Genomic DNA, 21,382 nt, shown 5'->3' on the forward strand with positions numbered 1-21,382 from the left:
AAAATGGACACACACTAGTGGTGGTGTGCAGAAAAAATTGAATTGTACCTTTTTATTATGCATTCCATTCTGCACTGACAAATGTAAGTAGTTAGCTAGGTGTCAAGAAAGCTGATGGCAAGTATGGGTGTAGGGCTCTGGATTGTTAGACTTTATTCAGATTCTGTCGTTTATAGGTTGGCCAACATTAATATAGGGTAAAGATTGAAAGATTTCTGTTTTTGGTTTATTAACATAAGTTTATTCAAAATATCTTAACAAGCTTGAGTTCAATGGCAAGAACCAGTGTCTGTGCACAGTCATTGGTTTTTTCACCAATGCTGCAATTAAAGTATAAATGCAGTTTGAATCCCGAGTGAGGGCCTAACCTTCACAGTGAGGTGAAGAGGAATGATGCTTCCTCTAGGAGGCATTCACACTACACTTAGGTTTGGAGTCACTTTGGTCCTTGACACAAGTTTAGATCTTGTGTGAATGTACTGAGTGACCACACATTTTTTGTTAGGCAGACAGTAAACATTTGACTTCCCTATTTTCAACTCTGATGTTTGGTGTGTAATAAACCCCCAATACAAGAAGTGCCCTTCCTACCAGATTTAGAGCGTAATTTTTGAAGTTTTTTCGATGGCACTGCAAGTAAAATTAGTTGTCTGTTTGAGAGTCAAATCTATTTCAGCTTAATTCCTGACCTGCAGCCTGCAATTTGAAACCTTCCAATCTACAAGCAAAGAACAATTAAAATCAAAGAAAATTCTAAATTAAACACAGAAAATGCTGGAAACACTCAGCTGATCAGGCAGCATTTGTGGAGATAAGAACAGTTAAAGTTTCAGGTTGATGACCTCTCATCAGAAAAATTAAACTCTGATTGACCTCAAAACTTCAAAAACAAAAAGAATCAGGCAATGTGTGACACACAAAATCTGCTAAAAAAAAAAAATTCCCAAATGTTTTTCTCTTTTTGTGCATTTGAGATTTTTTCCCCTTGTGTTCTTGAAAAAATGTACAAACACATGCTATCTCTGGAAATTATGTTTCAACAGCTTTCTCTGGATTTTGAATTAAATTCTGTGTTGTCTCAGTTTCTGGTCATTTCGATTTCTCGCACTTGACTGATTGTTTTACCGTGCAGTGACAACTGAGTAATGACTTCATGAAGTATTTAGAGCTACTTGTATTCCAGGCTGCATCAGTAATATCCAGAAAAACACGCAATCCCATAAGAATCAATAAAGAAAGCTATTAATCATCAGTCGGACTGTGAGCCTGGAGGGCTATGTGAAGTCGGATGCTGGCCAAGCTTAAGCACAGACTAACTTAGAAAAACAGCGAATGACAAAAACAAGGATATTTCTTAAACTTTATGCAGTGAACGTAGTCTGGCAACAGTAAAGGAAAATCAGTGTTTGAATTGTGAATTTAAATCTAAAAAGCATTAAAGTGGTCTTTTTTGCTATTCATAAATTACAGAACCCACAAGAGCTTGTCATGGGTTGTCTCACGAGCTTGTGTCATTTATTTGAAAAACAAGTAAAGTTTGTCCATGTGTTATCTCGATTCAATCAGCCTGAGATAGACTGCTTTTGCAACACAATCCTGAGCACCATTTTGTACCATAATTCAATACATTTGCTATTGCTTATTCGTCAGCATCAGTAAAATGATTTTCACATTATGTGGCCTGTTAAGAAGGTTATTCCATTGTTTCTTGTTGGTTTCCCTTACTATTTCTAAGAGAATAAACAAAATTTTTCCAGGTTTATTTAAACCCGGTATGCAAGAAAGAGTAGAGCAGCATAGACTTGAAATACAGATCAGCAGAATGTGATGGTAGTCAGGAGAAGACAGAATAGCATAAAATAGAAAGCAAATCCAGGCAAAGAGGACAATCACAAAGGCACCTAGCTGAACAAAAATAAGGAGCACAATAATGGATATGGGGATTGTCTGGATTGGAGAAGGTTTGGAAGGAAGTATCCCAAGGCCAATACTGGGTCCACTTTTGTGTCTTTAGTGGACAAAGATCATTTAGATTTATGCATCAGTAGCATGATATTGAGATTTACTAATAACACAGAAGTTGGAGGTTTGGTAACTAGTGAGTGTTATGATCCCCACGGAGACCACCAACGAACCATAAGAATCAAATCCACCGACTGACCCCAATTTAGGAAACAATAACCAAAAAGACAAGATTTCACTTCTATAAATTTTACTTTAACACTCAAATCAAAGCCAACATTACTTAAACATGAACTAACAGTTAAATCATTATTGATGTATGTATATTTTAAACACATTAATTAGTAGGTGCACCAAGGATGTATCTCACAAGTCCTTTGGCAGGATGGCACCAAACCATCACAAAGTCCTTCACGTCTTTGAACTTTTCAAGTAAATCTCCAGATGCTGTTTCCCAAGATGCAAATGCTGCTTTCCACTTGATGGCAGTTTCTCTGCAATCCGAGCCCCACTGATACCATCTCCACCAAAACTGTGTACCCTTCTGGAACTTAATGTGGTTTTGCTCACAACAGTCCTGGTTGTGTAGCTTCACTTGTCTCGCCTTACGTACCTCCTTAAGGCACCATAAGCAACTGTTGTAAGTCATTCACCAATGATCAGTCCTCAGTCCAGGCTTTTCTGCCTGCAGTCAAACCATTCCAGCCTGCTGCGTTGTAGTCTTTTTCAATTCCAAACAGCTTCTCTGGAAGCACAAAAATCTGCAACTCTCAACTTGTCTCTTTAAACAGCAACTGGCTGTTCTTCCTTCCACTGCAGATCTTTTCTTGTAAAACTGAAACCTAAGGTCCAATCACATGTCTCTGGTTAAAAACAACTGTTTTTCTTTCACCTGGTTCTGACCTCCCAGAACATTGAGGCTTTTGGTTTCCTTTTCAAATCAGGGTCTGTCTCAAAAAATCATACACTAAATCCAAAGTCATAGCACCTAACAGTTCATTCAACAGGTCAGCTGTAGATAACGCAGTCTACACACGAGGATTCCATCACAGTGAGGAAGACTAAGAAAAACTCGAGGACATAGACAGGTTGGTTGAATAGGCAGGCAGGTAGCCGATAATATTTAAGGCAATGAAGTGTGAGCTATGTAATTTGGGAAGAAAAGTGAGGATTGGGAGTATACACTCATTGGAAATATGCTAAAGGCTATGGATGAGCAGAACCATTAGGGAGGTGCTCGTGGAGATAGATTAAACCATTAAAATAGCCAGGAGTATTCTGGATTTTATAAATGGGGCCTTCGAGGGGTTATGAGAAATATGTACAAGGCAATGGTTAAGCCCAGTTGGAACAGTTTGTTTTGTGCATCTCATTGTGAAAAGGGCATCAAAACCAGTGTGTACAGTCTGGATGATACCAGAGATAGGGAACGATAGTTATGACAAGACACTAGAGATAATGAGACTGTTTCCATTAGAGCAGATACCCTGACACGAGGGTTAGCTTGGCATTCTAGCACCGCTGGTACCCCTGGTCCTCCGGTTACATCTGGATACAACACCAGAATTGGTTTAGGAACAGCTTAGAGAGACACGGGGGATGAACATGGCTGTAGGAAACATTTACTGGGAGTATATAAGTGTGTACAATAAATTTACTTTGTGATATTAAATCCTGTGTTTGTATGTATGCTTGTTTTGTTGTACTGTTTGAGAGTTGTGGAAGTCAGTTTGCAACAGGACCCAGAATTCCCTCTATGCTTCCTTACTGAACCTTTACTTCCTTAAACAAACGTCTTCTGAAATATCGTAGAGGGAGTGACATGGTCTTTGACTGTGGTGGCAGGGTATTTCCTGGTTGGTTGTCTTTTCCTATGGTTTGAGCTCGTGTTGTGTATGTCTATCATTTCTTTTCCCTCCATTGTAAGGACATACATGGCGATTGCCATTGTGAGTCTCATGGTAAGGGCACAGTGACAGACTGTTGGAACAGAAAAGATTTCCTTGTGTGAGCCTGCTGATGTTTCAGACAAAATTTGTAGTTGGTCCAATAGAAAAATAGAAAATGTTTGGTACAGAAGGAGTCTGTTCAATCCATCATGTCTTTGCTGGCTGAAAAATAACTATTCAGCCTAATTTTACATAAGTGCTTATCCAAGTACTCTTTAAATGCATTGAGGGTTTCTGCCTCTACCACCCTTTTAGGCAGTGAGTTCCAGACCCCACCACCCTCTGGGTGAAAAATTTCTCCTCAACTCCGCTCTAATTTTTCTACCAATTTCTTCAAATCTATGCCCCCTGGTTATTGGTCTCTCTGCTAAGGGAAATATGTCCTTCTTATCCACTCTCTCTAGGCCCCTCATAATTTTATACACCTTAATTAAATCTCCCCTTAGCCTGCTCTGTTCCAAAAAAAACAACCCCAGCCTATCCAATCTTTTCTCATAGCTAATATTCTCCATTCTTATGTCTTATGTGCTCAACCACTTTCCAGTTTGACAGGTTAATGGCTTTTCTTTTCTACAAGCTTAACTTTAAATCAGGTGCAAATGGAAGATTTTCTGGCACTTGCCTTTTTCCACAAGTGAATATCTTTAAGCAAGCAAGGTATTCTGAAAGGTACTTGATTTAGGAAAACGTAACAATGTTGAGTATGCAAAGAAAGTTTATATTCAAGAAAAAAATGTGTAAGCAATACTAGCAGTTTCCAAAATAAACACAGAACAATTAAAGTGCAGTACTTGGAATGTTAAATTAATACTTCGGAGAAATATTTACCTCTGAGGATAACAATTTGCTATCCAATTTCTGTAGTAACCCAATCTTGAAAATGGACGAATACATAACAATTAAAATGGAACATAAGCTGTAAATATCCTCAGGAAAAAGAGGTGTCCAAATCTGGTTAACAGCAACAATGTGCTACAGCAGGATAAATGTTTTTTTTTTGACTCACATGATGTGGGCAAGGCCAGCATTCATTGCCCACCCCTAATTACCCTTGAGAAGGTGGTGAGCTGAAGTTCATGTGGTGAAGATGCTGTAAGGGAGGGAGTTCCAGGACTTTGACACAACAACAATGAAGGAACAGCAATATATTTCCAAGTCAAAATGTTGTGTGATTTGAAGGCGCACTTGGAGGTGCTGGTTTTCCCATGTGCCTACTGTCCTTAGCCTTCTCAGTGGTAGAGGTTTTGGGTTTGGGAGGTGCTGTTGAAGAAGCCTTGGTGAGTTGCTGCGATGCATTTTGTAATGGTACACATTGTTGCCATGGTGCACAGGTGGAGGTGTTATAGAGTCATAATGACACAGAAGGAGGCCATTCGGCCCATCGACTCCACGCCAGAGGGATTGAATGTTTAAGGTGGTGGATAAAGCATCAATCAAGAGGGCTGCTTTGTTCTGGATAATATTCAGCTGATCTCATGCAGGCAAGTGAAGAACTTCCCATCACACTCATGATTTGTGCCTTGTAGAGGCAGTTGAAAGGCTTTGGGGAGTCAGGAATTGAGTCACTCACCACAGACTACCTAGCCTCTGACCTGCTCTTGTAGCAGAGTATTTATGTGGCTGGTCCAGTTAACTTTCTGGTCAATGGTGTCCTCCAGGATGTTGATGGTGGAGGATTCAACAATGTTACTGTCATTGAATGGCAAGGAGAGGATGTTATACTCTCCATTGTTGGAGCTAATCATTCCCTGGCACTTGTGTGGTGCGAATGTTACTTGCAACCTATCAGCCCAAGTCTGAATGTTATCCAAGTCTTGCTGCATGCAGGCGTGAATGCTTCATTATTTGAGGAGTTGTGAATGGAACAGATCATTGTGCGGTCATCAGCAAATGTCCCATCTTCTTGACCTTATGATGAAGTAATTGATGAAGTAGCTGAAGATGTTTGGGCCTAGGACACTACCCTGAGGAACTCCTGCAGTGATGTCCTGGGACTGAGATGATCTGCCTCCACAGCCATCTTTCTGTATACTAGGTATACCAGCTCGTGAAGATTTTCCCCGATTCCCATTGACTTCAATTTTGCTCGGGTTTGTTGATGCCACACTTGGTCAAATTCTGCCTTGATATCAAGGGCAATCACTCTCACCTCACCTCTGGAATTCAGCTCTTGTGTCCATGTTTGCACAATGCTGTAATGAGGTCCAGAGCCATGTAATCCTGGCAGAACCCAAACTGAGCATCATTGAGCAGTTTATTGGTGAGTGAAATGCCACTTGATCGCACCGCCAATGACTCCTCCCATCATCACATTGCTGATAATTGAGAGTAGGCTGATGGGGTGGTAATTAAACTGATTGGATTTGTCCTGCTTTTTATGGACAGGACATACCTTGGCAATTTTCCACTTCATCAGGTAGGTACCAGTGTTGTAATTGTATTGGAACAGCTACTTCTGAAGCAGAGGTCTTTGGTACCACAGGATATTGTCAGGGCCCATACAGCTTTTGCTGTATCCAGTGCGCTCAGCCATTTCTTGATATCACATGGAGTGAATTTAATTGGCTGGTGGAGACCAGTCGATAGTTCTGGATCATTCACTCGGCATTTCTGGCTGAAGATGGTTGTAAAAGCTTCAGCCTTCCCCTTAAATGTGTGATATTCACCTCAACTGCTCCTTGTGGTAGTAAGTTCCACATGCTAGTCACTCTGGGTAAAGAAGTTTCTCCTGAATTCCTTATGGATTTATTAATGACTATTTTATAGTTATGGCGCCTAATTTTGGGCTCCTCCACAAGTGGAAACATCTTCACTTCATCTTTGAACAATGCACCCAATTGTATCAGATAATTCATTGTAATAAACAGACAATATAAAATAGTCACCAGCCATTAAATTGTGTTTGACTGATTGTACATCAATACAGAGCTGTGAAAGGGTTATTTTACTGAACTACAATGTTATCAAAGAACAAGTAAATGTAACAAGTAATGGTACTTTGCCATTGGTCTATAGTTGAGGATTAATGAGCTTAATTCAGACACGGATAATGTAATAAATAGGTTATTTCACATTTTATCTTCCTATAAACTGAACAGGCAGATAAATATGGTACACATTAATAAACTGATTTAGTAGTGTTAATTTAGAATGTTTACTGTAAATTGATAAATCTATGATACTGATATACAACGTTGTCCATTTTGTGACTCATACAGGTGCTCTCCTTATGGGTTCTGTTCTTCATTTTAATATTTTTGACATCTTAGTTCACTCATGTGAATAAACAAACAGCAATATCGCCACTCATAAGGCATCCAACAGCATCATTTTGAATCGATCATTAGCTATCGTGGAAGACGTCCAGTGCTATGTACAACCAAGTCATAAATCCATTTATAAAGAACAGGCTTATGATTTTATTACACATGGTATACATAGGGAATATCCCCCCTTGGTGGTGTGCAGTGGTTACAGTCACTGAACTCCAGTGTTAAAGTAAGAGCATAATAAAATACGAGTTTCAGGTAACAGCTATTTATTTCTCTTAATGAGAGTGCAAATGTTACTTTGATCCACAAGGAGTTTTTCTTACTGCTGTGAATTTGTTCCTGCTTTCCATGGTTAGGCACTCACAGTAACCATATCTAATGATCTAACTTTCCTCTGCAGTGAGCACAGTGTTCATAACACTTCTGGTTAATGGAGAATCTGTTGAGAAAATTAGAACTAAATCTTTTTTTTACTTCTGACATTTTATTTGGCCCTGACTTGGTAATAGCCCACTTAATAATAACTCTGTGATCTATGACTCTATAAAATTATCATTTGGGTATTGTTTTTTTTCAGATCTTTTAACTTTAAATTCCAAGCAATTTTGAGCAAACTGTTTTTGTTAACTAGAAATGATGGAATTGAGACGGTGCCCATATCAATGTAAACCGTATGTGCAGCAGTGAATTGAAACAAAAGTAATTTTTTGTGTGATCATTTAAAGATCTGCTTCTTTGGCATACTAAAACTTAATATCATTTGTGCAGATGCAATGCTGTAATTTTTTTGTACGATTGACGAAAGTGTAACTAACTTGCTAAACAAAAAAAAAAATTTGTTAATGTACATTTTTTGTAAAGATATTTATACCGATACTTTTATTACTAATAAATATATCTTGTGAAAAAAATGGGCATGGAGTAGTTGCGCCGAATGGTCTGTTTCTGTGCGGTATATCCTATGTAATCATAATTACCTAGCTGATGGTTTGTCAGAACAATTTTGTGCCATCAAGAATGTAACAATAGCTTTCATTTATGTAGCACTCTTCATTTTGCAGAAAGCTCCCCAGAACCGTTTACAAATCAGAGATTGAAATGGACTAATGTTTTATAAATATTGTCAATTTTAAGATGAGGTGCAAATAACATGTCCAAAATCAAATTTTCTAAGTAGTTTAGAAAACATGGGAACTGTAATGGCTGTTGAGTAGCCATCCATTTATTTCTGCATCAAAATTCTGGTAGCAATAGATTCAAAATTTACTGAAGATTACTCTCTGCTCTATACCTACAGGAAATTTAATTAAAGTCATTTAGGAAGGCATATGGGATACTTGCCTTTATTAGTCGAAGCATAGAATATAAGAGCAGGGAGGTTATGATGGAGCTGTATAAAACGCTAGTTAAGCCACAGCTGGAGTACTGCGTACAGTTCCGGTCGCCACACTATAGGAAGGACGTGATTGCACTGGAGAGGGTGCAGAGGAGATTCACCAGGATGTTGCCTGGGCTGGAGCATTTCAGCTATGAAGAGAGATTGGATAGGCTATGGTTGTTTTCCTTAGAGCAGAGAAGGCTGAGGGGAAACCTGATTGTGGTATACAAAATTATGAGGGGCATAGATAGGTAGATAGGAAGAAACTTTTTCCCTTAGCGGAGGTGTCAATAACCAGGGGGCATAGATTTAAGGTAAGAGGCAGGAGGTTTAGAGGGGATTTGAGGAAACATTTTTTCACCCAGAGGGTGGTTGCAATCTGGAACACCCTGCCTGAAGGGGTGGTAGAGGCAGGAACCCTCACAACATTTAAGAAGTATCAAGATGAGCACTTGAAATGCCATAGCATACAAGGCTACAGGCCAAGTGCAAGAAAATGGGATTAGAATAGATAGATGCTTGATGGCCAGCACAGACACGATGGGCCTGTTTCTGTGCTGCAAAAGTTAAAATGCCTTGAGGAGGGTTGCACTGCACCCTGTGGAAGTGGCTTCTATCCAGAGTAAACTTGATTTATGCTGTGGATGTTGTTCTGGGAGCAGACTATCTCCATCAGTATTTGGAACTGAAAACAATTCAGCAGTCAGTCAGTGTGGCTTTTCAGTATATTTCTGAGACTTTTTGGGGTATGTATTTGCTTATGAGTAAGCACTCGTTGAACTATGGCTGGATGGGCATTTGTAAAGGTATGTGCACAAGTGGGCAAAAGAATCTTGATTTGGGTTATAAGTGCACTTCTGCTTAAACTGTTGGACCAAAGCAATTAATTTGTATCAAAAATCAGTGCAAAGCTCAAGGTTTATTTTGCTTGGTAGGTACTCATTTCCTGGTGAACTCTATTGAGTTCATAATTCTTAGGACTGTAGCAAGGCATCCTTTAATACAGCAAGTCAGTGGAGTTCACCACAACTAAACAAGTTCATTAATATATAGAAAGCCTCTTGACCACCTGTTCTTCTAAAAGGTTTTGAAAGATGCCTTCTCTGCCCAAACAAACCAAGAGGCCTTTTTTAAGATATCAGAAATATTGTGACTGAATGAATACGGGACTATATAATCAACAGCGAGTCGAAGAGACTTCGCAGTTGGCAGGAAAAAAGACAGAAGCGCAAGGAGAGAGCCAACTGTGTAACAGCCCCTACAACCAATTTTATCTGCAGCACCTGTGGAAGAGTCTGCCACTCTAGAATTGGCCTTTATAGCCACTCCGCTTCACAAATCATTGACCACCTCCAGGCATTTACCCATTGTCTCTCGAGACAAGGAGGCCAAAGAAAAAAGAAAAAAAAAATCAACATCTCACAGGGATGTAAAGGGCACGAGAAACAAAAATCAGTAACTGACAAGCTTGGCTGTTTGAGTAAATAGTTAGATAACAGAATATTTTTTACTTGGGATATACAAATGTAAGAAATAGGAGCAGCAGTAGGCCATTCAACCCTTTGAGCCGACTCTGTCATTCACTATGATCATGAGTAATCTTCTCCATCAGCTACAACTTCCCACACTACTGCTATATCCCCTGATTCCCATAATATCCAAAAAATCTATCAATCTCTGACTTGAATGTACTCAACAACTGAAGGTCCACAGTGCTCTAAGGTGGGGAATTCCAAAGATTTACAACCTTTTGAGTGAAGAAATTTCTCATCGCAGTCCTAAATGGCCGATCCTTTATTCTGAGACTGTGACCCCTAGTTCTAGACTCTCCAGCTAACGGAAGCGTTCTCCCAGTATGTACCCTGTCAAGCGTCTTAAGAATTTTATGTTTCAATGAGATCACCTCTCAATCTTCTAAATTTTAGGGAATATAAGCCTGGCCTACGCAATCTCTCCTCATATGACAATACCCCATTCCATGAATCAGTCTAGTGAACCTTTATTGTACTCCCTCTAACGGAAATATCTTTTCTTGGATAAGGAGACCAAAACTGTACACAGTACACCAGGTGTGCTCTCACCAAGGCCTCATTTTCTTACAGTACAATTTCTTTACTCTTGCACTCCATTCCCTGGATAATATATATGAAGACACTATTTACTTGCTGTATCTGCATGTTAACGTTTTGTGATTGCTGAGCAAGAGGACCCAAGTCACTTGACACCAGCATTTCCTAGTCTCTCACCATTCAAGAAATATTCTCCATTTCTATTTTTCCTATCAGAGTAATACCTTCACACTTTGAAACATTATATTCTATCTGTCACTTTCCTGTCCACTCACTTAACCTATCTTTATCATTTTGCAACTGCTTTGCATCCTCACAGCTTACTTTCCTACCTAACTGTGTAGCATAAGTAAATTTGGATACATTACATTCGGTCCCCTCATTTGAAGTCATTGATACAGATTGTAAATAGCTGAGGCCCAAGCACTGATCCTTGCAGGACCCCACTAGTTATAGTCTACCAACCTGAAAATGATCCACTTATTCCTACTCCTTGTTTTCTGTCCATTAACCAATCCTCATACCGTGTGAATATATTACCCCAATCACATGAGCCCTTATTTTGTGTAATAACCTCTTGGGTGGCACCTTATCAAATGCTCTGCAAATCCAAATACACTACATCCAGTGGTTTCCCCTTATCTACCCTGCTAGTTACAATCTCAAGAACTGTTAACGGATTTGTCAAACATAATTTCCCTTTGAGAAGGTCAAAGTTATCCTGTATTCCACATTGTATGCATGCCGGTGTTTGATTTGTGACAAATGGCATGTGTCACATCCAGGTTCCCTCGCCCGCCCTCCATACCTCCCACCCTCGCCCGCCCACTCTCCCTCGTCTGCCCTCCCTCTCCCTCCTTCCCCTCCCTCCCCCTCCCTCCATCTCCCTCCATCTCCCTCCCTCCATCTCCCTCCATCTCCCTCCCTCCATCTCCCTCCCTCCATCTCCCTCCCTCCATCTCCCTCCCTCCATCTCCCTCCCTCCATCTCCCTCCCTCCATCTCCCTCCCTCCACCTCCCTCCCTCCATCTCCCTCCCTCCATCTCCCTCCCTCCATCTCCCTCCCTCCATCTCCCTCCCTCCATCTCCCTCCCTCCATCTCCCTCCCTCCATCTCCCTCGCCCTCCCTCCCTCGCCCTCCCTCTCTCCCTCCCTCTCTCCCTCCCTCCCTCACTCTCTCTCTCTCCCTTCCTCTCTCAGACCCTCCCTCTATCTCTCTCCCTCCCTCCATCTCCCTCCCTCCATCTCCCTCGCCCTCCCCCTCCCTCCCTCTCTCCCACCCTCACTCTCTCTCCCTTCCTCTCTCTCTCCCTCCCTCCCTCTATCTCTCTCCCTCCCTCTATCTCTCTCCCTCCCTCCCTCTCTCTCTCTCTCTCTCCCTCCCTCCCTCTCTGTCCCTCTCTCACTCCCTCTCTCCTTTCCTCTCTCCCTCGCCTGCCTTCCATCTGTCTCTCTCTCTCTCTCTCTCTCTCTCTCTCTCTCTCTCTCTCTCTCTCTCTCTCTCTCTCTCTCCCCCTCCCTCCCTCACTCCTTCGCCCTCCCTCACTCCTTCGCCCTCCCTCCCTCGCCCGCCCGCCTTCCCTCCCTCGCCTTCCCTCCATCGCCCGCCCTCCCTCGGCCTCCCTCCCTCCCTCGCCCTCCCACGCTCCCTCCCTCACCCGCCCGCCCCCCTCGCCCGCCCTGATGCAGGAGAGCCATCAATCAGAGCCAAGCCATGGACAAATTGGCAGGCTGGATGGAAACCTTCAGCAGGTCGTATGTTGGGCAACCCTGGCACACAAGAAAGCCATTTGTCCATTGAGTCTGCACCCACACTTTCGAAGAGATATCCAGTTAGTCCCACACCCCTTCTTTTCCTATATCCTGCAAGTTTTTCTGCTTTAATTATTTGTCAAATTCCCTTTTGAATGCTACTCTTGAAACTATGCACCACCCCATCAGGCAGTGCATTCCAAATCTGGTTGCATAAAATTTTTTCCTGTTGCTTCTGATTCTTTTGCTAATCACCCTAAATCTGTGCCCTCTGGTACTTGACCCTTAAGCCAGTGCAAACAATTTCTCTTTATCAAGTCTATTAAACCTTTCATGAATTTAAACACGCCTATCAAATCTCCTCTCAGCCTTCTCTGCTCTAAGGAGAACAATGATTTAATCATTAATTATGCAATCCACACAAGCATTGTCCAAATGGTGTGGTGCATACACTGTGCAATGACAAAGGTTCTATCCTTCCAATTTCCCTGTACAGTAAATTTCTGGTCTTGGCCAGCGGCATGTGGGTAAGTGCTTAGCAGCAGTGAAATGACTCCCCTCGGAAGGGAAAGTGGCTTGTTCCTTGCACATCACTTAACTGTGAGTTGAGCAGTGTCTGGAAAAGAGCAGTATCTGGAAAAGATCGTTGCTCACCTCATTAGGGAGAGATGGTGCCAATTATTTAAAGAATAAACACATAAACACAAGTTCAGTAACAGTGAGGCGTATGTTTGTTTTATTTACTTAAAACTAAGTATACGGAGTAAATTTGTTTCACAACAGGTTTCTTTCTGTTTGTGTTAATGGTGATCTCAGATTAATTTTGGTCGGCACTTGCAGCCTAATCTGTTAATTTTTGTCACTATCAGGTATAAGATTGTCGCCTTTAACTGAAAACTGGAGCATTTTTTTGCGAAGAAGCCATTGTGTTTCCACAATCGTATTTAATGTTTTGTTTGAAACATTTTATTTCACATATTTTATTTTAGTCAGTAATAAAGACCACTGCAACACCAGTAGCAGCTTTCACCTCTTCGAGCAATATACTCTTCCTTTTCTATATCCGAATTTGGTGTAATTTTGGTTGTAGTTTCTGGTCCCAGGAAGATACTTGGGTAAATTGCCTTAAAATCTGAATGTATGATTTATATACTATTTTTGGAAGAATCTCTGCAAGATGAGTTCAGGCTGTTTCTTGTAATATCTCACAATGGAGTACTATAGAGAAGAAGTGGTGTCAGAGATGTTGATTTGTGAGCAAGTTTGTCCTTAATAAATGTGAACAAGTCCATTTCCTTTAAGTTCTTAAGTTTTTTAGTCCTTATCAGTTATGTTTGTTATACCAATATGAATGATGTGCTTAAAAATGGTTATGACATAATAAATCCAACTGAAATCAATTCCAGTTTCTAAGTAAAAAAATCCTGAACATATAACCAGGCAAAAATGGCAGGGGAGGTGGAATGGTGTTGAGCAGTGAGAGGGTAAACCGGAATAAGGGGGGAAACTGTCTTGAAGAAGTTTTATTTTAAAATGTGTAAGCTCATTGTTATAAGGCTCTCCTGGGGATGTGAAATTGCAGTAACTACGAAGAGGGATCCACCACTTGTTGCTGTTCAGTTTGTTCAGGAATTTTTTTATATACCTGTATTACCAATCACAGCATCTTAGCATTACCACCACTCTACTTTTCATATCTATAATGCTGTCCTAGAATGGGAAAGAGGAGGAAGGCATAATGTTTTTTAAAAAATAATCTTTAGCCAGAAATCATTTATATATCAAGCAGGAACATAGGGACAGGAGTAGGCCATTTAGCCCCTCGTCATTCAGTGAGATCATGGCTGATCTGTGACATAACTCCATATACCTGCCTTTGACCCATATTCCTTAATAGCTTTGGTTAACAAAAATCTATCGATCTCCGTTTTAAAATCAACAATCGATCTAGCATCAATTGTCATTTGGGAATAGAGTTCCAAACTTCTACCACCCTCTGTGTGTAGAAGTGTTCCCTCATTTCACATATGAAAGATCTGGCTCTAGCTTTTAGATTATGCCCCCCTATTTTTCGACTTGCTAGCCAGCAGAAATAGTTTTTCTGTATCTATCCTATCTGTTCCCCTTAATATCTTGAAAATTTCAATCAAATCATCCCTTAACTTTCTAAATTCCTGGGAATACAACCCGAGTTTATGTAATTTCTCCTCATAATTTAATCCTTGGAGTCCAGGTATCATTCTGATAACTCTATGCTGCACTTTTTCCAAGGCCAATATATCCTTTCTAAGATGTTGTGCCCAGAACTGCTCTCAATACTCCAGGTGTGGCCTAACCAGGGCTTGGTATAGCTGTAGAATGACTTCTACCCTCTGGTATTCTAGTCTTCTACATATAAAGGTCAGCATTTCATTAGCCTTTTTGATTATTTTCTGTACCTATTCATGACATTTTAATGGTCTATATATCTGGGCCCCCAAGTCTATTTGGACCTCCATTATTTCTAGCTTTACACCATTTAGAAAGTATCCTTTTCTATCCTTTTTAGGTCCAAAGTGGGTGACCACACATTTACCTACATTAAAATCCATTTCCCACAGTTTCACCCATTTACAGAATCTATCAATATCTCTTTGCAATTCCATGTTTCAATCTATACTGTTTACAATGCCGCCTAGCGTTGTGTCATCAGTAAATTTGTATATGTGATTTTCTATCCCATCATCTTAAGTCAGTCATAAATAAATAGTTAAGGCCCAAACACTGATCCTTGCAGCACACAAGTAGTTCCAACCTTCCAATTAGAGTACCTGCCTATTATCCCCCATTCGCTCAGTCAATTTCCTAACCAGCTCAATAATTTGCATTCAATTCCATGAAATTCAAATTTACCTAACTCTCTCATTAGGGACTTTATCAAATGCTTTATGGAAGTCCGCATAATAACATCCAGGGACATTTCCCTGTCCACTACTTCAGTCACCTGTTCAAAAAAATTCAGTCAGGTTCACTAGGCATGAGCAACTTTATGAACCCATGTTAGCTGTCTCTGATGAGAATTTTCAAGGTGCTCAGTCACCCTATCCTTAATTGTAGACTCCAGCAATTTCCCAACAACAGATATTAGGCTAACTGGTCTATAATGCCCTGTTTTCCCTCTGTCTCCTTTCTTAAAAAGCGGAATGACGAGCACGATTTTCCAATCGAAAGGAGCAATCCCGAATTGAGAGAACTTTGAAAGATTATAGGTGGGGCATCTGCAGTGTTCTCACCTACTTCATTTAAATCCCTGTCTTAGAAAACATCTGGTCCTCGGGATTTGTCACTCTTTGATGCCATTATTTTCTTTATGGGTATTTTATTTCCATTAATTTTGGAGAGACCCTGTCCTTGATTCAATATTAGTTTCCTTGGGATGTCTGGCATACTGACCTCTTCCTGTACTGTAAATACTGATGCAAAATAATTATTCGGCATGTCTGCTATTTCCTTATTTTCATTGACAATATCACCGTTATCAGTTTTCAAGGGGCCCACATTGTTTCTGACCTTTATCATCTTCCTAATGTCATTGTAAACATTTTTTGTATTGATTTTCTTATCATTTGCAAGTTTCTTTTCATATTCTCTTTCGTTGCTCTTTGTCACCCTTTGCTGTACTTTGCATCTTTCCCATTTGCCAGGATCTGTGCTATTTTTTGCATTTTTATTTATTATATAGTTTTCGTGTTCATAAAGGAGGTTTGTGTAATGACTTGCTCATTATATGCTAAAAGAGCCAATTTTTTTTTAAACTGCATTTGGTTGGGAGTTTCAATTTAAAGGAGATCAGTTTGTGTACGTTTACTAAAGCAGGACATCCATTATCTACAAACTGATTTACTACGTAATTATACACATGCTGACAACCAATGTGGATGTGGAGCAGTGATCAGATGCCCTATTTAAAAAAAAAACTGATGTGACTAATTGAAATTTCAACCTGAAATGTGCAGAATTTTCCTGAAAAACTCGATGAGGGAAAAATACAATAAACTTCCGTGATATTTGTGTTTTTAGTCTTCCCAGTAATTTCAAGTTCAGAATATCAGGCCACACTGAAGCCCTGAACCAACACCAACCTGGCAGCTACACTGCAATTATGTCATTCAACAACTTTCTGTTCCGTTCTCCCTCCCTCTAAATCTTGTGCAGTTCTAATAGTTAAAGGCTGACCCTCACCATTTCCTCCAAAACCCAGAGAATTATTCACATTTGTAGTATACTTAACTGAATTGTATTCTCAACAGTAGGATGTTACTTCCCTCCAGTTATAGATGAATGATATCCTACTGTATTTAATAAGGGATGCTGTCACCTACAGTGAGTGAGTTCAGCAGATAAGCCTTCAGAGATGAATGCATCTTAAAAGGGGCAGGATAACCTAGAAGTGGTATTTCTTGATGCAAGTATTCCCCGCACATCAAAAGCAAATGTCAGCATGTCTATTTTGCTGGCAGCAAGAAAACAGAGATAGCAGTAAAGAAGGAGGATGCATAAACAGATTTAGATAAGAATTTACATTCGCTGGCCAATTTGGCAAACAACTGGCTAATTAAATTTTGCACTGATAACTGTAAAATTTTGTACATTGGTTGAAAATATGTGCATCTCAAGAATATAGTGCATTGTTACGTTTGCTCATATATATATAGCCAATAGCATACACATTTTCACTATAGGTTATGTTGGGGCTTTGCAGTTCACAAACCAAATCAAAGATGGAGTACCATCTTCAATTCTAGCCACCATTGCAAAGGGTCCCAAAAAACCCAGAAGACTAGTCGCAGGTTTAAAGGTCTTGACCTATGAGCGAAGATTAGAAAAGTTCAAAACCTATAAACTATAAAGAATATGGTGAGGGAGGACCATTGCCAGGATGTGTATATATAACATAGCACAGCTAAGATGGAACTGGAAAATTACTTTGATTTAAGTTGGGACCAACAGGCATAGGTTAAATCAATGGAACATAAATTTAACACAGATATTGAGAAGAGGAATTTTTCCCAAAAACACTGGAAAAAATTTGTATTAATTTGCCAGAGTCATAGGGCTGGATTTTACTTTGGGCGGATGGGAGCTGGCCACTGAAGTAAAAGTTGGTGGCAAACACGCTTCCGCCTCGCCTGGAGATCCATCCTGCATTTTACGGGTCCCCAGGCTTTAAGTGTTCCGAGGCGGGACTTTCACCTGTTTGAGGGAGGAAGTCCCGCCTCATTGAGTCCCGCCTCTTAGTCCCAGCAGCGCCACTGGGAGCAGTGGCTACTGCTGGGACACCGGCCCAGCCAACCGCAGAGGGAGACATGGAGCCGGGATTTGAGATGAGTTTTGGTTGCCTCGCCTGGGGTAATCGGTTGGGCCATGGCGAGGCAAGGGTGGTCGCTTGGAGGGAAGTGGGATGTATTGGGTCCTGGGGGTGGTTGGGGAAGCGGGGGCAGCCGTCCATCGGGCACCCAGTGCCTGATTATCAGGGCCCACGCCCAGGGCGCTGAGGAGCCGCCTGCTTTTCCCAGGCTGCTTTGCCTGCTTGCCATGTGTAAAATCCGCGTGGAGGCGGGCAAAGGCTATTAAGTGGCAACTTAAGGGCCTTGATTGGCCTGGGGCAGACGGCCCGTTTTTCTCCACCCCACCCCCCGCCCTATGTAAAAGGGGGCGGAGGCAGGCGTGGGTCGGGAAAGCCTCCTGCTCCATTTTATGCCACCACCCATCCCCTGCCCCGCCACCGTCCGGCTTGTTTGGATGGCGTAAAATTCCGGCCATAGAAACAAAAACATTAAGGTCGTTCAAAATGCTGGATGGTGCAATGGGAGATTGGGAGTGGAGGATGTGAGCTATGATGGTCGATTTTCATTCTCGATTTCTTATGTTCTCAAATCAGTAAAGAGGCCCACAGTTACTCCAGTTATCTTAAAAGGTACATGGACCTGCACTTGAAGTGCTGTAACCTGCAAGGCTATGGACCAGGTGCTGGAAGGTGGGTTTAGAATGGGCGGCTAGTTTTTTTCAGCCAGCGCAGCCACAATGGTCTGAATGACCTCTTGCTGTGCCATAACTTTTCTATGGTTCTATCCTTACAATGACTTATTAATAGCTTCATTTCTGTGAACCTTTTATGTTTGTATAAATCTACATTTATTTTAAACATGCATAAATTTGTGGGAAAGCAACTTTAAGAATGAAATCTTTTTTTAAAAAAACCTTTGGAGGTTGCTTTTTCATATATGACTAAAGTTATTGGATGGAAATGTATTCAGAGGTCATGCTTTGTACCAAATGTAAGCTTGGTGAGAGTTGCACCAATGTTCTTCTACCAGACTTTTCTGACCTGAATAGATGAGGCCTTCACAGCAGAGGCAAGTATCCCTTGAATAGGTGGTGTTTGTATTCTGCAGCTGTATTTTAAATCAACATTTTTGCTGCAATCAGAAATTGACTTAAATTAATGCAAAGTAGTTGTTCTTCAAAAGGTAATACATTTTTTAATTGTAAAAATAACTCCCACGTTTTTAATGTTAGCGATATGTGTTGAAATAGAAGAATGAGAATGTGTCTTCTGGTGAGGATTTTATATTTAAACTTGGTCCTGCTTTAAAATTTTAACATAAATGGGAATATGAAAACTATTTTGATCTCAAAATTTAAATCTTTCCAACTAATCTGGGATCTTCGGCATTCCTTTTCTGTACAGAACACTTTCTGTTAAAATTAAACTTTGATGCATGGAAGACTTATTTTAAAATATTTATTTCATCCTAACCTCTCAATATTTTCAGCATTAAAATAAAGTATTGTGGATTCCCCAAATGTTCTTAAAAATAAAGCTGATATGTTTGACAGCAGATTATTAAACAAACAATTGTCTGTTATAATAAAATACATTAATATACATCCAGATATTAGCCATAACAATGGTTTTTTGTTAGGTTATAATGTAATCTGGTTAAACGCAAAATGCCTCCCTATATAAGAAGGGCAGCGTTTTCTTTCAGGTGCAAGTTGTTCGACACAGTGCCAGTGAACGTTGAATACAGATGCACGTAATAATGCCTTATGGATCCTTGCTTTCTCCTGTAGCATTTTAAAAGGTAATGAAACCGTGTATGTAGATGCAATATTAAATGCTTTTTCAACATTTTTAAACAAAATGCTTCTTTAACAAAGCACATGGCCTGCATTTGAAAGAATCCTACTCTTTTGATACTGTGTTTTCATAATTACATCCATGGGAATGTGTGACTTCTCCTTGACCGTGTTATTCTGGCTTGACCATCATTACCGTACTTTTCAGAGAGTAGGAACCCCCTCGAAATTCAGCCCAGTAAACTCCATCTTGGTACTTGCTCCGATAATGACCTCCACGATACCACACTCCATTCAAGTTAGAGTGCGCACAAGCATTGTACCACCAGCCACCTTTGTGAAAATGAGCACAATTACCTAAGGAGGGAACAGAAAGTTAATATATACGTTACTGCATCAGTTCAATTCTAGCTATTCAATACAATGGATGCAAAATTTCACTTAACTATTTTAAGGAAGCAGGGATTGCCTGCTTAGTTTTCTGTCCAAGCCATTTATTTTGTGCAGCGACACTGTTGATCTTTGACAAAAGTAAAGGAATTCTATTTTTTAAAAGCCCACTGGACTTTTCCAACCTAAATCTATAATAAATTTTTAAAAATCTTAAATCTGCACACTGTTTTGTCATGTTTTACCATTATAAATGCCTAAGCCCACATTCATAATGTAAACTGCTGTGAGCTCATCATGCTGTAATTACACTGTCCTGCCATTGGTAGCATTATAACAACTCTGTTTTGCGCCTAAAATAAAAATGGAAAGTGCTGGAAATACTCAGCAGGTCTGGCAGCATCTGTGGAGAGAGAAGCAAAGATCATCTTCTCTGCTTCTCTCCCCACAGATGTTGCCAGCCTTGCCGTGTATTTCAAGCACTTTCTGTTTTTATTTCAGATTTCCAGCATCCGCAGTATTTTGTTTTTATTTTGTTTTGCACCTCCCAGCTTCCCAGAGAGTCCTGGTGCTCCAATCAACTCTCTCCCTCTTTGCTTCCCAGATTTTTGTATGTTTTTCAATTTAAAGAAAGAATTTGGATTTATATAGCACCTTTCAGGACCTCAGGACATGCCAAATACTTCAAACCAGTGAAGTACTTTTGAAGTGTAATCACTGTTGTAATGTAGGAAATGCGCCAATTTTCATGCAGCAAGGTCACGCCAATGGCAATGTGACAATTAGCAGATAATCTGTTTTAGTGTTGTTTGAGGAATTGGACACAATACCATGGAGAATTCCTCTTTGAATAATTCTATAAGATCTTGTGTGCCCATTGAATGTGAAGACGTGACTTTGTTTAACATATCTTTTGAAAGACACATTTAACTATAAATAATATAAAGTCCAAGTTATATATAAAAATAAGAACGGAGTGTATAACTTCAAATTGGAATAGGTCTGTGGGGCCTGTTTCAATTATCCATTGTCCTGTAACCCTGCAGCACCTATAGAAGAGATTGATCTTGATTATCCATATGGAATGCTGCATAGGATCTGTGTGGAAATTTTACAAGGAATATTGGTTTGCTTCCAAGGTTACAGGCTTTAGAGAGGTTCCAAACTTCATTCTTCAAATATGTACAAGTTATATGGTTCATTTACATCTATGATAATTATTTTTGAATCCACATGACAGTTAGTGGAATCCAACAAAATTAGGAAGCCATCCCGTGTTTGGATATATTCATTAAACAGAGGTAACAAAGGAGAGTTGTGCTGAGTGATGTTGAATCAAGCTGATTGGAATAGAACCACAAGATGTAGTAGAGTAGCTAGCTCTCACAGTTAGAAGAATTGCAAAAAAGGAAAGAACTACATATACGAGAGACAGTGGCGTAGTGGTAATGTTGCTGGACTAGCAGTCCAGAGGCCAGGCTAATGCTC

General features: G+C 40.3%; 2 protein-coding genes across 11 annotated transcripts in view; one reads left to right on the top strand and one right to left on the bottom strand.

Moving 5' to 3' along the window:
• The window catches only part of ralgps2 (Ral GEF with PH domain and SH3 binding motif 2), a 556,829-nt gene that overhangs the window by 327,614 nt on the left and 207,833 nt on the right, over positions 1-21,382 (top strand). The window lies entirely within an intron of this gene.
• The window catches only part of angptl1a (angiopoietin-like 1a), a 35,754-nt gene continuing 33,822 nt past the window's right edge, over positions 19,451-21,382 (bottom strand). The window contains exon 4 of the mRNA XM_068037891.1: positions 19,451-19,861. Coding sequence (XP_067893992.1) covers positions 19,677-19,861 — 185 coding nt within the window. The 3' untranslated portion in view covers positions 19,451-19,676. The remainder of the gene's footprint in view (positions 19,862-21,382) is intronic.

This window comes from Heterodontus francisci, chromosome 8, assembly GCF_036365525.1.
Source record: "Heterodontus francisci isolate sHetFra1 chromosome 8, sHetFra1.hap1, whole genome shotgun sequence".
NCBI lineage: Eukaryota > Metazoa > Chordata > Chondrichthyes > Heterodontiformes > Heterodontidae > Heterodontus > Heterodontus francisci.